The sequence below is a fragment of the Rattus norvegicus genome, chromosome 12 (genome assembly GCF_036323735.1).
Source record: "Rattus norvegicus strain BN/NHsdMcwi chromosome 12, GRCr8, whole genome shotgun sequence".
Lineage (NCBI taxonomy): Eukaryota > Metazoa > Chordata > Mammalia > Rodentia > Muridae > Rattus > Rattus norvegicus.
This window is the reverse complement of record NC_086030.1, coordinates 15,696,604-15,712,774: the sequence shown is the minus strand read 5'-3', so window position 1 is coordinate 15,712,774 and position 16,171 is coordinate 15,696,604. Positions and strand designations below refer to the sequence as shown.

General features: G+C 48.1%; 1 protein-coding gene across 5 annotated transcripts in view; it reads right to left on the bottom strand.

Annotated features, from left to right (window-relative positions):
* Positions 1–2,399: 2,399 nt before the first annotated feature.
* The window catches only part of Ocm (oncomodulin), a 60,924-nt gene continuing 47,152 nt past the window's right edge, over positions 2,400–16,171 (bottom strand). For 4 of the 5 annotated variants that reach the window (XM_063271084.1, XM_063271083.1, XM_006248852.4 and 1 more), the window contains 4 exons: positions 8,137–8,200; positions 6,756–6,888; positions 6,201–6,310; positions 2,402–2,680 (listed from right to left, as the gene is read on the bottom strand). In XM_063271084.1, coding sequence (XP_063127154.1) covers positions 2,655–2,680; positions 6,201–6,310; positions 6,756–6,888; positions 8,137–8,197 — 330 coding nt within the window. In that variant the 5' untranslated portion in view covers positions 8,198–8,200 and the 3' untranslated portion in view covers positions 2,402–2,654. Of the gene's footprint in view, positions 2,681–6,200; positions 6,311–6,755; positions 6,889–8,136; positions 8,201–12,079; positions 12,150–16,171 lie in introns of those variants that run through there. The other variant, NM_012995.2, reaches the window with a different exon arrangement.

Genomic DNA, 16,171 nt, shown 5'->3' with positions numbered 1-16,171 from the left:
AAGTCAAAACTGAGGAGTGATGTCAGAAACAAATGTACGCAAGTCGTGCGTGCGTGCGTGGACACATTTGTGTGTATCGGTGACTTTGTGCCGCAGTACGTGTATGGAGGTCAGGGGACGGCCTCCTTCCGTCTCATCCGAGGAGGATCTCCGTTGTTTTCCTGATGCACACAGCAGGCTCGCTGCTCCACAAGCTCTCCAGGATTCTGCTGCTTCTAACTGCACAGCAAATGCTTCTACCCAGTTAGCCATCTGCCTGCCTGCTTTTTTTTTTTTTTTTAATCATTACCCCTCCTAAATAAAGACTGTGGAATTAAGTTCCCAAAACCAAGTTTAAAAATTATGTATGAAGAATATTGGAGATTGTTTGTTCATTTGGGGCTTGTCGTTTGTTGTAGCTTTGTTTTGGCTGTTTTGTTTTGTTTTGTTCGAGTCGGGATCTCAGTACCTGGGTCTGGTTGGCCTGGTACTCTCTATGTAAACCAGGTTGGCTGCAAATTTACAGAGACTCAACTGCCTCTGTTTCCCCAGAACTGGGATTAAAGAAGTTTAAATACTCATTAGTATGCACGTGCGCGCGCGCACACACACACACACACACACACACACACACACACACACACACACACACCCCACCACCACCACCACCACCACCACCACCACCACCACCACCACCACCACCACCACCACCACAACACAGTATGAATTGTTAAACAAGCTGCTAGAAAAAACGCTTCAGGACACCCAGGTGTCCTCAGCTCTCAGGGTCAGCCAAAGACTAGCTTTAGGTGCCATTTGGAAAGCAGCCTAATGAGAAATTCCTGGCTCAAGACTCCCCAACCCTGTAACAGGACCCTTGAGGCTAGCCTCCAATGGGACCGGTAAGTCTAGGTGTGAGCGGATCAGGTGTTGTCACCTACAAGCCAGGAAAATGGCGGCCGAGAAGAAAGAGGTGGGGGGCGGGGGTCATGCGAGGGTAAGCGAGTGTGAACGCGTGTTTCTCCTGGAGGAAAATGTCAAAACGACTTCAAAACGAGCCCGTTCAGGTTGAGCTGTAACAGCAGGCAGCCCGGGCTTTATAACCCAGTTCACCTGTCTTGTCTTCTCTTGCTTGCTTGTCTTTAGATTTCTCTGGTTGCACTCGAATGCCCAGCATAAGAAAACAAATGTGTAGGGCTGGAGAGATGGCTCAGCGGTTAAGAGCACTGACTGCTCTTCCAGAGGTCCTGAGTTCAAATCCCAGCAACCACATGGTGGCTCACAACCATCTGTAATGGGATCCAGTGCCCTCTTCTGGTGTGTCTGAGGACAGCGACAGTGTACTCACATACAATAAAATAAATGTATAAAAAAATGCGTAGAAGAAAAATTTAAACTAAGACTCATTTACTGGCAGTCTCTCTCCTCTACCACATGTGTCCCGAAAATGGAACTGAGATCTTTACTGGCTCAGAAAGGGTGACCCAAGTTGGTCACACACTCTCAGCACAGCCAAAGCTGGCCTTGAACTTCTGACCCTAGTGCTCCCACCTCTTGAGCATTGGGATCTCAAATGTGCACCACTGTGTCTGGCTCATGTATGAGTGATCTCACGCTGGCTAAAACCTTTCTGAAGAATATTAATTTCAGAGTTAGCTGAGAATAAAATTCCCAGCAGGACAATAATATTTAGTTGCAACACTTACATGCTTTTAAAACCATATTCCAAAACAAACTGACTAACATTCCTCTGCCCCCTCATGCACAATGCCAGTGTGGCTTTCTCAGCGTTTGAGGGCACCTGAGATCTTTGGGAAGACTTGCTTTGGTCTCACTACCTTGCTGAAGAAAAAACAAAACAAAACAAAACCACTCATTGTAGCTGGGTATGATTGTACACATCTTTAAGCTTCCTACTTCTAAGGAAGTAGATACAGGTGGATCTAGGTTAAGACCAGCATGGTTTCTCATAGGGAATTCCAGGCCAGCCAGGGTTAAATTTTGAAATCCTATCCCAAAACAAAACAAAAATCTGTCATGATTAATATTGTCAACTTGTCAGGATCTAGAACCACCATGGAAATAAACCTCCGGGCTTGTCTGTGAGGAATTGTCTAGATTAGATTAATTGAAGTGAGAAGATCCACCATAAATGTAGGTGGCCCCATCCCCCAGACTAGAGCCCTGAACCAAAATAAAAAGAGAAAGTTAGCTGAGTTGCAGTGTTTAACTCTGTTTGCTTCCCTGTGGTCAATGCCATGTGAGGAGCTGCCTCGCTCCAGCCACCATGCCCTCCCACCATGATGGACTGTTCACCCTTAGACTGTGAGCCAACTTAACCCTTTCCTTCCTTAAGATGCTTTCATCGTACATTTGGTCACAGCAAGGAGACGAGCAACTAAAACACCCATACATCAGCCAATGATGAGAAATGATTTTATTGGGTGGTTTTTAAAGGCATTGTCTGCCGGGGGGGGGGTGCTTACAGAGGTTATCAGGACCTACCCACCATCACAAACCATTGCATTCCCTCAACAAGGAACATGGTGCAGAAGGGCTTCGGGGGACTCGGTAAAGTAGTTCGGGAGAGGTTGGGGAGCTTCCCAGTCCCAGGGCTTTTGAAACCTTCAGGCAGATTTGCCCCTTCCCCTCTCTCTCTTCCGTAGACTTGGGCCTTAAGAGTGCACCATTTCCTGGAATTCTAGAATAGAAGATGAGAGAACAGACTCAGTGCAGGTGGTGCAGGGTTTTGCAGATGTGTCATCGCCCTGAGAACTCTGAAGAGGAAAGAGAAAGGTGAAATAAATTCCCAGAGACGCGTGCTCCCATTTGGGATGTGCCTGAAAGATACCGTGAGCATCAGTGGCACAGCTCAAGAGTCTGCAGCATCCTGTCCAGCTTCCTGTATCATTTTAAGATAGGGTCTCCCTGGGCAGCAGGTCTAGTTGGCCTCAAACTGATTATCATTTTGCCCCAGTCTCCAAAATGCTGGTATTGCAGGCATTGGCCAAATGCCTAGCTTATACAGCCAAGAATGCTCTTTTTTTTTTTTTCCTTTTCTTTTCTTCGGAGCTGGGGACCGAACCCAGGGCCTTGCACTTCAAGAATGCTCTTGAAGTCCTGCCTTCTTATCCTCCTGCCTCCACATCCCAGGTATGGGATTGCAAACCTGTGCAGCAACATACACTGCTTTCTCTGCATAATCTGTGTATGTGCACAGATACATACATGTGCAAGTGTGTGGGATGTGTATGTGTGCATGTGTGTGGATGCACATGTATGTACACAGGCAGAAGCCAGAGGTTGACATCCAGTGTCTTTCTCAATTGCTCTCCACCCTATGTATTGAGGTAGGGTCTCTCACTCGAACCTAGAACTCACAGATCCATTTAATCTAGCTTGTCAGCTTTCTCCATGGATCGGCTGTCTTCACCTCTCAAGTGAGGCCTGGGATTGCAAGTGGGCCGCCAGCATCTCCCAGCATTTCCCTGGGCTCTGGGAATTCGAACTTTGGTCCTTACACTTGCATGGCAGGTGCTTTAGACCTGCTGAGCTCTTACCCCAGCCTCACACATTTAACAAATATCTTCATATCTACAGCCTCTTGGGTTAGAGCTTAAGTCAGTCATTTTTCTCCAGCAATGAAGAAATTTGGTATAATTGCTCATGGCCAACCAGTGGTGTATTGTCTGGTTCCTTTCAAATGAACACAGAGGTTTTTCCTTCACTATTCTGTAGCTGTTATATTATTCAACAGAGTAGAACAGAGTAGAAACAGAATTTTCTTCACTGAGCGCTAATCTTAGCCTTCCCTTCAAAGTTTATATTACTAAAAGAAATATACCAAGAGTCTTTCATTAGAGGGAGGGAGGGAGGGAGGGAGGGAGGGAGGGAGGGAGGGAGGGAGGGAATGGGGAGGATTGTGTGTGTGTGTGAAAGAGAGAGAAAGTGTGTGTGCATGTGTGTGTGTGTGTGTGTGTGAGAGAGAGAGAGAGAGAAAGAGAGAGAGAGAGAGAGAGAGAGAATGGGGGGATTGTATGTGTGTGTGAAAGAGAGAGAGAGAGCGTGTGTATGTGTGTGTGTGTGTGTAGCTGGGAGCCCACAAAGGATGGAGGAGGACATTGAGTGACCTCCTACTGTTATTCTCCACTTTATTCCCTTGAGACCGGGTCTCCCACTGAGCCTGGAGCTGGCTAGGCTGGAAGACAGCAAGCCACGACGGCTCCCTCTCTATCTCCACGTCTGACAGCGCTGGGTTACAGGGCTGTGCATGGCCCAGCGTTTTACATTGATGCTGGGGTCCAACCTCAGGTTCTCAGGCCTGCGTAGCAAGCACCCTTTTCCACCTAACCATCTCTAAAGCCCTGGCACTAAGAAGCCGGCTGGTACACAGGGAAATTGAAAATGGAGATTGGCTTTACATTAACTGGTCCATTCTATCTGTTTAGACATCTTTCAGGGTTGTGGCTTTTTGTAAATTACAGCCAAAGCTAGCCTGGGATTTATGAGGCAGCCAAGCTTTCCAAATGCTGGTGTTACACACATGTGCCACCAAGCTGGGCTTCACAGTTCAGTTTAAGTACGTTAAGCTTCCTCGGTCTGAGCTATTTCATCTAGGGTAGCTATGGAAGCTGCATTAACTCCCATAGTGGATTATGACAGCATTTTTCAGTAAGTATCTAAGGTTGGGCTTGTTGCTGTATGCCTGCAACCACGGTACCAGAGAGGCAGCAGCAGGAGAATCAGGAGGTCAGTCAGCTCCACTACATACCAAGTTCAAGGCCAGCCAGGACTGTACAGGAGACCCTACCCCAACTAAACAAACTAAGAATTTAGCATTTTGTACTCCTTCTCACTGGTGCTACAAACAGAGTGCTTCTGAGACATTGCTTAAACACAAATGTACACAGCTCGGTAAAATCAAACAAGCTTATGATGCTCGAATCTGGGGCTCTGCACATAGATGACACTGTGGATCGTGGGTGGTTTATTTATTGTCACTGTTGGTGGTGGTGGAGGTGGTGGTGGTGGTGGTGGTGATGGTGAAGATGGTGGTGGTGATGGTAGTGGTGGTGGTAGGAGTGTGTGTGTACACGTGTCCATGCATATGTGTACACATGTACATGTAGAGGATAGAGGTTAACACCGTCATCTCTCTCAATTGCTCTCCCCCTTACTTTTTAAGACAGGACCTAGGCTCGCTGACTCACTAGGTTGGGTGGTGATAACCCCTGGGATCCACCTGTCTCCAGGACCCCCCTTCACCAGTGCTGCTATCACAGGTGCTGCCACCAGACCCAGCTTTTAGCATAGCTGTCAGGGCTCTGAGCTCAGGCCCTAACACTTGTGTGGCAAACACCGTTGACCAAGCCATCTCCTGGGCCATGCACTGATGGGCAGTAAGCTGTCTTTGTTGAAATCCTGCATTATTTTCAAGCTGGAGCAAAGCACCTCGCAAAAATGGTTTGGAAGACCAAGTGGTCAGCTAATCCATTCATCTGAGGAGGGACTTTCATTCTTTCCAGGTTCACAGGTAGTGACCAGTTCATAGTTACATTGTATCATGTAACACAAAAGTGTGTGTGTGTGTGTGTGTGTGTGTGTGTACGTGTGTATGTGTGTGTGCGCATGCATGTGTGTGCACATGCATGTGTGTTTGCGCGTGTGTACGTGTGTGTACTGTGTGTGTGTGTGTGTGTGCATGTGCGTGTGCATGTTGAGACAGAGTCTCACTCTGTAACCCTGGCTGGCCTTGAGCTCCTTATGTTGCCCAAGCTGGCCTCAAACTCCTATCTCCACCTCTAAAGTACTGGGGTTAGGGCTGTGAGCTATTGTCTTCCAGAACTGTGTGTGTACATGTGCAGAGGTCAGAAGTCAGCTTTGGGGGGTTTGTTTCTCCTCCTACCGTGTACGGCCCAGGGAGAAGAGTGCGGCTCACCAGACTTGGTAGTGGGTTCTCACTGAGCCAGCTCATCGGCCCTGTCCCAGAATCGGTGTGTGCTGGGGGGTGGGCAGTGCTGGGGATGAATTTCAGACGTGCTAAGCACATGCTGGACCCATGAGCTACATCCCCAGCGAGACCATGTGTCTATGCACAGTTGACGTTTGCCCGTTCTCGCTTTGCAGATGGAAAGACTGAGTTCATCAGAATTCAGACACCCCCCTCACCTCAGGCAGCCCCCGTGCCAGCCTATGTTAGACAGCACGCAAGAGAGACCTACCATCCGCCCCAATCTTCCCGTCTCCGTCGTTGTCCGCCGCGTCCATCAAGGACTTGGTCTCTGACTCAGTCAGTTCTCTGGCGTCACTCTGGAACTTCTGTAGGAAATACCTGCAGCACCACAAAAAGCTGGCGGCAAGCTCCTGGAAGGCCTGCGCTCTCTGTTCCTTCCTCTGTCCCTCTTCCCTCCCTTCCCTTGCTTCCTCACTGTCCCCTTCCCCTTCCTGTTTCCTCTCTCCCCTCCTTTAAGCTGATGTATCTGATAGCCATGAACATCAGTCAAGGTCTAGGGAGTAGAGGTCTCTGTTGCCATAGAAACCAATGCTAGACATCTATTTTTAAGAGTTTTGTTGTTTCAACCTTTGTACCCAGTCTTCAGTGCCACACTCAGTGCCCCATGTGCGTAGAAGGGTGGACAATTTACACGCTTTAATGAAGTTCAGATGAACGTCCAGAGCCAGGGCTGGCCATGGAGAAAGTACAGGGCAAACATGGGGCACCCCCCATACACCCCATCCCCATCCGCACATGTTGAGATGCTCAGTACATAGCTTACTTGAGCTCATCTCCATCCAGGTATCCACTCTGGTCGTTGTCTATGAACCGGAAGATATCCTTCACTTGGCTGGCAGACATCTTGGAGAGGCCCGATGTCTGGAAGAACTTTTGTGGTTCAAAGGTGTCTGGGTCTAAAGAACAGAGACTGGGTTACTCTGAGGCTCAGTGGGTCACATTCTGTACTTGTGCCCAGGTGATGACAACACAGGTTACTGAAATACTTTCCAAACATCCCTCAAGCTACACGATACTTCACTCTCCCGTGACTCAGAGAGCCAAGCCTAGTTGGTCTGTGATGTCACCTTGTCCTCTGTGCTCTGGGTTGCTCTTTCCTTTTGATCCCTCCACTTTTCCGGCTCTGTTCAGTGTTTTCCCCAGCCCTCCTCCCTCAACAGGCTACACACCGAGTTCACAGTACCACGTGATTGGTGGGAAACAGCAGACTCAAAAAGGCTTAAGAGAATAAGTACATTGACTTACTCTTGTTTTGTTTGTGGCTAGCCTGGAACTCACTATATAGAGCTCAGGCTAACCCTACTACTCAGCTACAACCCCATCCAACCTTTTTCTACTGACACTTCCTTTCTTCCAGGACTGGGAATTGAACTTGAGGCCTGGTGCATACAAGGCAAGTGCTCTACCACTGAGCTACGTTTCCCTTTTAGTAAATTCCTTTTGGGCTGGAGAGATGGCCCAGTGGTTAAGAGCACTGACTGCTCTTCCAAAGATTCCGAGTTCAAATCCCAGCAACCACATGGTGGCTCACAACCATCTGTAATGGGATCTGATGCCCTCTTCTGGTGTGTCTGAAGACAGCTGCAGTGTAATATAAGTATAATAAATAAATCTTTAGTAAATTCCTTTCATCTTATGTAAATACAACCACATACTCGGGTCTCCTAACTCCTATCATGTTTAATGCTCTAACTTAAAGCATTTCTACTGACGGATTCTGCACATCCTTTAGCAAAGTTCCCGTTTTAGTCTTGGCTGTTTTGCTGGACGTGGGAACCACGGGCCTTCCTGGTTTCCCCGTCACCTTTATTACTTGTTTGTTTGTCTGCTTTTGAGCCAAGGATCCATGCAGCTCTGGTGGGCCTCAAGCTCCCTCTGAAGCCTCTGATCTCAAACTTCTGATCCTCCCGCCTCATCTCCACAGTGTGAGGAATGCCAGTGTATGTTGCCTGTCTACGCAGTGCTGGGGACAGACCCAGGTCTTCACTTGTGCTGGGCAGACACCTTATCATCAACTGAGCTACAGCTACACCCCCTCGTTTTTATTCTGAGACAAGATCTCACTCCGGAGTCCAGGCTCCCCTGGAACTCGCTCTCCTTCTGCCCCAGCGCCACCATGGCCTGCTCCTCCAGGCCCCTGTCACCTTGGCATTCCTGCAGGGCTGCCGCAATGTCCTCAGCGCTCAGGATGTCCGTGATGCTCATTTTCTACCAGGTCAAACAGAGGAAACAAGATGTGAGCAACACTGACAGAGAACCGGGAAGAGCACACACTCTCAGCCACTCGCCAGCCAACACTGTGTTTCTCTAGAATTTTAAGATGTGACAATAAACACCTAGGAATAATGGGACTGAGAACCAAGCCAAACCCAGATGCAGAAAAGACTCCAGCCACCTCTGTCTACATGGTGGCCCCTGAATTCACTCCAAAATTGAAGTTTAGAAAAAGAAAAAGAAAAAAAGACCAAGCCGGTCATGGTGTGTATACTTGCAATCCCAGTACTCAGAAGGAGGAGGAGTGGGGGGAGAGGAGGAGGGGGGGGAGGACAAGGAGGAGGAGGAGGAAGAGGATGAGGACAAGGAGGAGGAGGAGGAAGAGGATGAGGACAAGGAGGAGGAGGGGAGGATGAAGGAGTAGGATGAGGAGGAGAAGGAGGACGGGGAAGGAGGAAGAGGAGGGGGAGGAGGACGGGGAGGACAAGGAGGAGGAGGGGGAGGATGAGAAGGAGGAGGAGGAGGAGGGGGAAGATGAGAAGGAGGAGGGGGAGGAAGAGGAGGAACTAGCAGCAGCAGGAGTCAAGAGTCCAAGAGCATCCTTGACTACACAGTGAACTCCAGACCAGCCTGATCTACATGGCCCAGTCCTTTAAAATTCTAATAGCAAATAAAAGGGTTTTTCCCCCCTTAAAGTCCAGTCTTCTTGTAAAAATTATACTTACCTAATCAATCACCATAGGCCTCAATCAACACTAGTCATGTTCTAAACACAATAGCACTGTCATACATCAGCCAGAGAATTGCGATGCTCGCAGACCCATTAGATTAGCCCATGCAGCAGAGGGGAAACTCCTCCCCAGCACCAAGTCTAATACAGTGCGTGCAGAGAAGAAGATCTCATGGCCTGGTAGGCCCACCAGCTACTCACCGATTTAGGTTTAAAATCAAGCGGGGAGAAAGAGTTGTAGGACAGACAGAAAAGCAAAGCAGACGGTCTCGCACTACCTTATATAGGACTGAAACCGCGATCGTTCAACTTCTTAGATCTCATGTTCAGGGATCAAGTGTGTGTAGCTCGAGTGTCTTTACCTTAGTAATGAAACCACACACACTCCCTGTCTCTCTTTTCTATTTATAGAAGGATGGGGAGGGACAGCCAATTAAGAAAGAAAAAAACAGGGGCTGGGGATTTAGCTCAGTGGTAGAGCGCTTACCTAGGAAGCGCAAGGCCCTGGGTTCGGTCCCCAGCTCCGAAGAAAAAGGAAAAAGAAAAAAAAAAAAGAAAAAAGAATGGCCTTGAACGTTGACCTTTTCCACTGCGATTCTCAGTGTGGGGAACCAAGCTCAGTTGATACAGAGCTGAGGATGGGCCCTGAGGCTTCCTGTGTTCGAGGCAGATGCTCCACCAATGGTGGCCCATCCCCCAGGCCCTTGGTTTCCCCTTTTTGAAGTGATATTTTTCAGTGTTGCCCTAGGCAGGCTGGCTTTGAGCTAGACATTCTACTTCCTCAGCTTCCCAAGTCAATTCTCCTCAGCCCTCCTCACTTTTTTGAACTGTTTATGCATGACCATGGAGTCTGGGTGCCTTATGCAATAGAGCCGAATACTTTTTCCATTCTCAAAATAATTGTTCAGTTAGGCTCTCCTGCCTCAGCTTTCCCAGTAGCTAGAATCACAGGCCTTAACCCACCTCAACATTTCCTTCTTCTTAAACACCGAATTCAAGTTCGTTTGTCTTTTAAATTTTTTATTTATTTATTTGTTTGTTTGTTTATTTATTTATTTATTTATTTATTTTTGGAGCTGAGGACTGAACCCAGGGCCTTGCACTTGCTAGGCAAGCGCTCTACCACTGAGCTAAATCCCCAACCCCTGCCAGCAACTTTTCTGACAGGAGATGAAGATGAGTGGATTGTGAGGAGCCCCTGTGACCCCACTATGCAGGAGGCTGAGGTACAACCTGAGGTACATATTGAGAGTCCGTCTCATTCAAATGACACAGAGAGGTCTGAGCAGGAGCTCAGCTGTAGAGTGCTTTCTTCACAAGCAAGGGGAACTAATTTGATCCCCAGAACCCACATAAGAAGGTTGAGCGTGGGGTTGGGGATTTAGCTCAGCGGTAGAGCACTTGCCTAGCAAGCGCAAGGTCCTGGGTTCGGTCCCCAGCTCCGAAAAAAAGAAAAGAAAAAGAAAAAAAAAAAAGAAGAAGAAGAAGAAGAAGGTCGAGCGTGGTGTAACGCACTTGTAATCTCAGTGCTGGGGGAGCAGAGATGGGACATCCTGGGCTCACTGACCAACCAGTCTAGCCTACCCTGTGAGTTCAAGGCCAATGAGGGGTCCTCTATCACAAACACCTGAAGAACCACACCCAAGGTCAACCGCTGGCTCCACCTACAACATATATACCCGAAAGAAAGAAAGACATAAGAGACCATGTAATCGGAAGTGGCTGGTATGGAGAGTATATTATTTGGCCTTCCCTGGTCTAGCAGTACATGTCCATGTGTCAGGATTAGAGGCAAAATCCCAAAGCAGGGCCTGGAGAGATCGCTCAGTGGTTGAGAGCACTGGCTGCTTTTACAGAGGCAGTCAGGCATTGGGAGCAAATGAGGTCCCAGGTGAATGTGCACGGCCATGTCACCGACGGATGCCACAGCCATGCCACTGACCGATGCCTCAGCCCCATGGGAGTGGCAAAGCCTCCCTCAGGTGAGGCTCGGAGCAATGCAAAGTTCCCTCTGGTCCAAGCGCAAATGTGGACTGTGTGCAGGCAATGTGTAGCAGCTTTCTCCCTGTGATGTTTATGGCCCGAGATCCTACAGAGGATGCTTGCCCAGGTAGCTAGACCTGCCAGCTTCTTCAGCTGTATGCAATACCCTGCCTCCATGTTATCTGTATGCAATACCCTGCCTCCATGTTATCTGTATGTGATAACCCTGTCTCTATGTTATCTGTATGTGATAACCCTGTCTCCATGTTATCTGTATGTGATAACCCTGTCTCCATGCTATCTGTATGTAATACCCCTGCCTCCATGTTATCTGTATGTGATAACCCTGTCTCCATGTTATCTATATGTGATAACCCTGTCTCCATGTTATCTGTATGCAATACCCCTACCTCCATGTTATCTGTATGTGATAACCCTGTCTCCATGTTATCTGTATGTGATGCCCTAGCCTCCATGTTATCTGTATGTAATACCCCTGCCTCTATGTTATCTGTATGTGATAACCCTGTCTCCATGTTATCTGTATGTGATAACCCTGTCTCCCTGCTATCTGTGTGTGATAACCCTGTCTCCATGTTATCTGTGTGTGATAACCCTGTCTCCATGTTATCTGTGTGTGATAACCCTGTCTCCATGTTATCTGTGTGTGATAACCCTGTCTCCATGTTATCTGTGTGTGATAACCCTGTCTCCATGTTATCTGTATGTGATAACCCTGTCTCCATGTTATCTGTATGTGATAACCCTGTCTCCCTGCTATCTGTGTGTGATAACCCTGTCTCCATGTTATCTGTATGTGATAACCCTGTCTCCATGTTATCTGTATGTGATAACCCTGTCTCCCTGCTATCTGTGTGTGATAACCCTGTCTCCATGTTATCTGTGTGTGATAACCCTGTCTCCATGTTATCTGTGTGTGATAACCCTGTCTCCATGTTATCTGTGTGTGATAACCCTGTCTCCATGTTATCTGTATGTGATAACCCTGCCTCCCTGCTATCTGTGTGTGATAACCCTGTCTCCATGTTATCTGTATGTGATAACCCTGTCTCCATGTTATCTGTATGTGATAACCCTGTCTCCATGTTATCTGTATGTAATACCCTTGCCTCCGTGTTATGTGTATGTGATAACCCTACCTGTCCCGCACGGTGGTCTCGCCGGCAAGAACGACTTGGAACACCAGGATTCTTCTGCAGTCACGCCTTTATTGTTCAGCTCTTGTGAGAAGGGGAACCCCGACTGAGAAAAGAGTGTGGCTTATGTACGCTTGGAAGACTCGTGTCTCCACCTGATTGGTGCACATGCCTCGGGCGTAGGCCATGACAAGTAGGCACATGCGTGTTGCTGCTCTTCAGGTTTTGCTGACTCACACAGGCAGCGCCATCTTTAAGGCGCGGCTCTGCAGCAATAGCGGCTGCCAACACCTACCTCCGTGTTATCTGTATGTGATAACCCTGTCTCCATGCTATCTGTATGTGATAACCCTGTCTCCATGTTATCTGTATGTGATAACCCTGTCTCCATGTTATCTATATGTGATAACCCTGTCTCCATGTTATCTATATGTGATAACCCTGTCTCCATGTTATCTGTATGCAATACCCCTGCCTCCATGTTATCTGTATGTGATAACCCTGTCTCCATGTTATCTGTATGTGATAACCCTGCCTCCATGCTATCTGTATGTGATAACCCTGTCTCCATGCTATCTGTATGTGATAACCCTGTCTCCATGTTATCTGTATGTGATAACCCTGTCTCCATGTTATCTGTATGTGATAACCCTGTCTCCATGTTATCTGTATGTGATAACCCTGTCTCCATGTTATCTGTATGTGATAACCCTGCCTCCCTGCTATCTGTGTGTGACAACCCTGTCTCCATGTTATCTGTGTGTGATAACCCTACCTCCATGTTATCTGTATGTAATGCCCTAGCCTCCATGTTATCTGTATGTAATACTCCTGCCTCCATGATATCTGTATGTGATACCCCTCCTCCCTGCTATCTGTGTGTGATAACCCTACCTGCCTATTCAACTATTTATAATAATAGTTATGGGGTGCTGTGGCTTCTCCATCCAAGAGCTCAGACTAACTGATCCCAGCTTTTCTGTGTCTGTGTGTCTCTCCTTTCTACATTCCCTAGTCATTTCTAGTCAGGGATCTAAGACCCAAGCTGTGCAGGGACAAAGCACATTGGAACAAACGATAAAGAAACTATCAGGGCTGGAGAGATGGCTCAGAGGTTAAGAGCACTGACTGCTCTTCCAGAGGTCCTGAGTTCAATTCCCAGCAACCACATGGTGGCTCACAACCATCTGTAATGGGATCTGATGCCCTCTTCTGGTGTGTCTGAAGACAGCTACAGTGTACTCATGTATATAAATAAATAAATAAATCTTTAAAAAAAAAAAAAAGAAACTATCAGTTCTAACCAAGTCCAGGCCTGTTTGGGGCTGACTGTTACAAAGGTTTGTGTTTGCTGTCCTAGACTGTTTGCTAAAAACAGTGCTGGGGGAAGGGATGGAGACAGGTAGATGGCGGGAGCTTGCTGGCCAGCCAGGGTAGCTAAACCAGCAAAATTTGGGTTCAGTGAAGAGACACCCAAAGTCATTGTCTAGCCTCCACATGCACAGGGACAAACACACACACACACACACACACACGCACGCACACACACAGCAGGGGGTGGAGAGGGAGAGGTACTTTACTGTAATCTCCAGACTGAGGAGATGGGATAGGATCCCTGGGGCTAACTGATGGCATTTCTGTCCCCCACTCTTATCCCTCCTTAGGCTGGGGTACAATTCTGTTGTAGAGCTTCTGCCTGGAATCCCCCAGTGAGAAATGTGTGTGGCTCAGTGGTGGAGCCCCTGCCTAGAATCCCCCAGTGAGGGGCTGGGGCGTGGCTCAGTGGTAGAGCCCCTGCCTAGAATCCCCCAGTGAGGGGCTGGGGGCGTGGCTCAGTGGTAGAGCCCCTGCCTAGAATCCCCCAGTGAGGGGCTGGGGCGTGGCTCAGTGGTAGAGCCCCTGCCTAGAATCCCCCAGTGAGGGGCTGGGGGCGTGGCTCAGTGGTACAGCCCCTGCCTAGAATCCCCCAGTGAGGGGCTGGGGCGTGGCTCAGTGGTAGAACATTTCCTTAGCATGTGTGAGCCCTAATTTCCATCCCTAGTACCTAAAAAGAAATATAAAGGGAGAGAGAGGAAAGAAAGGAGGAAGGAAGGAGGAAGGAAGGAAGGAAGGAAGGAAGGAAGGAAGGAAGGAAGGAAGGCAGGCAGGCAGGCAGGCAGGCAGGCAGGCAGGCCAGATGCCTAGTGAGACGGCTCAGCAGGTGCAGGTGTTTGGCACACAAGCCTGATGACCTGAGGTCAATCCCTAGAACCCACATACAGGAGAGAACCTCTTCTACAAAACTGTCCTCTACCACACACACACGCACGCACACACACACACACACACACACACACACACACACACACACATATGACTGATTCAGCCTGACAAAGTTAGGGGATAATGTGGTCACTGTTAAATGCACTCATCCATCATTTCTTTAAGAGCCCTGATGCAGATGACAGTGTCTGTTTTCTCCTTGTCTAACTAACTTGTCTCTTTGTCCTCTATGTGTATGTTTGGTTTGGGTTTTTATTTGTTTGTTTTCTTTTTGAGCTTTGTTTGTTTGCTTTTAGTGTGTGTGTGTGTGTGTGTGTGTGTGTGTATGTGTGTGTGTGTGTTGGTTTTTCAAGATAGGGTTTTCCTGTGTAGCCTTGGCTGTTCTGGAACTCACTCTGTAGACCAGGCTGGCCTTGAACTCAGAGATCCACCTGCCTCTGCCTCCAGAATGCAGGGATTAAAGGTGTGCACTACCACCACCTGGGGCACGTGTTCTGTATTTTGAGAGCAACGTGTTAATAAAATTTCAACTCTAAGGAGCAAAAACATCTCAGTAAAAAAAAAAATTCACTGCATCTTGGCTCTCTGATGAGCAGTAACAAAGATAACTCCCAGTGCTTAATAATTTAGCCTTTTGTGTGAAGTTCTCCTTAGAATAGGTCAAAAGCATGAAAAATTCACAGGTTCCTGAATCATGCTGCCCAGCTATGCAAACACTGGCCAAAAAAACCACCTTATGTGCTTACAAAGAGGCTCAAGGTGTCCGGATCAAGTGACTGGGTCACGGTGAAACCAAATCTGGTCCCTGGGAGCCCCAGGTCATGGTTGAAAGTAACAACACAGCCTGTTACATTTTACTGGTCTCTTCAGGCTGAACTGCGCAATCCCAAATTCCTTCAAATTTGGAGAAATCAGACCCTATGCTCTGTGTCCCTTCTCCCACGTTCAGCAGGTCACCAGGTCCCTCCCGCCCGATCTCTTCACTGTTCCTGGTGAGATGAGGTCTATTTTTAAATTTTTTTAAAGATTTATTTATTTATTTTGTATATGAGTACACTGTAGCTGTCTTCGGACACACCAGAAGCGGGTACCGGATCCCATTACAGATGGTTGGAGCCACCATGTGGTTGCTGGGATTTGAACTCAGGACCTCTGGAAGAGCAGTCGGTGCTCTTAACCACTGAGCCATCTCTCCAGCCCTTAAATTTTCTTTATTTTATGTGACTGGTGACTGTCCTCTGTGTGTGTGTGTGTGTGTGTGTGTGTGTACACATCCACGTGCATGCACCTGCAGGAATGAGTGCTTTTGTGTCTGTGCCTCACGAGCATGCCCGGTGGCCACAGAGGTCAGAAGAGGACATCAGACCCCCCTGCAACTGGGTTATGGATGGTTGTGAGCCACCGTGTAGGTGCTGGGAACTGAACCCAGGTCTTCTGAAAGAACGGTAAGTGCTCTTAACCACTGAGCCATCTCTCCACACTGGTGATGGGTTGTTTTTTATTTTTCATTTTTTTTTTCGGAGCTGGGGACCGAACCCAGGGCCTTGCGCTTCTTAGGCAAGCGCTCTACCACTGAGCTAAATCCCCAACCCCACTGGTGATGGTTTATCTTGATTGTTGATCGGCTTGATGAAGCCCTCCTCAGGGTGTGCCTGTGAAGGAGTTCCCTAAGACTAAAATGAACCGTAAGAGCCTTTGACCTAGTAGACCAATCCATGATGGATCCTATTTTTTTCCCTGCTGAGGAACAAACCCAGAGCCTCACGCAAGTCAAGCATGCACCAACTAGCCTTGTCCCAGGCTTGGGTTCCAATTCTGAACAAACTATTGGGA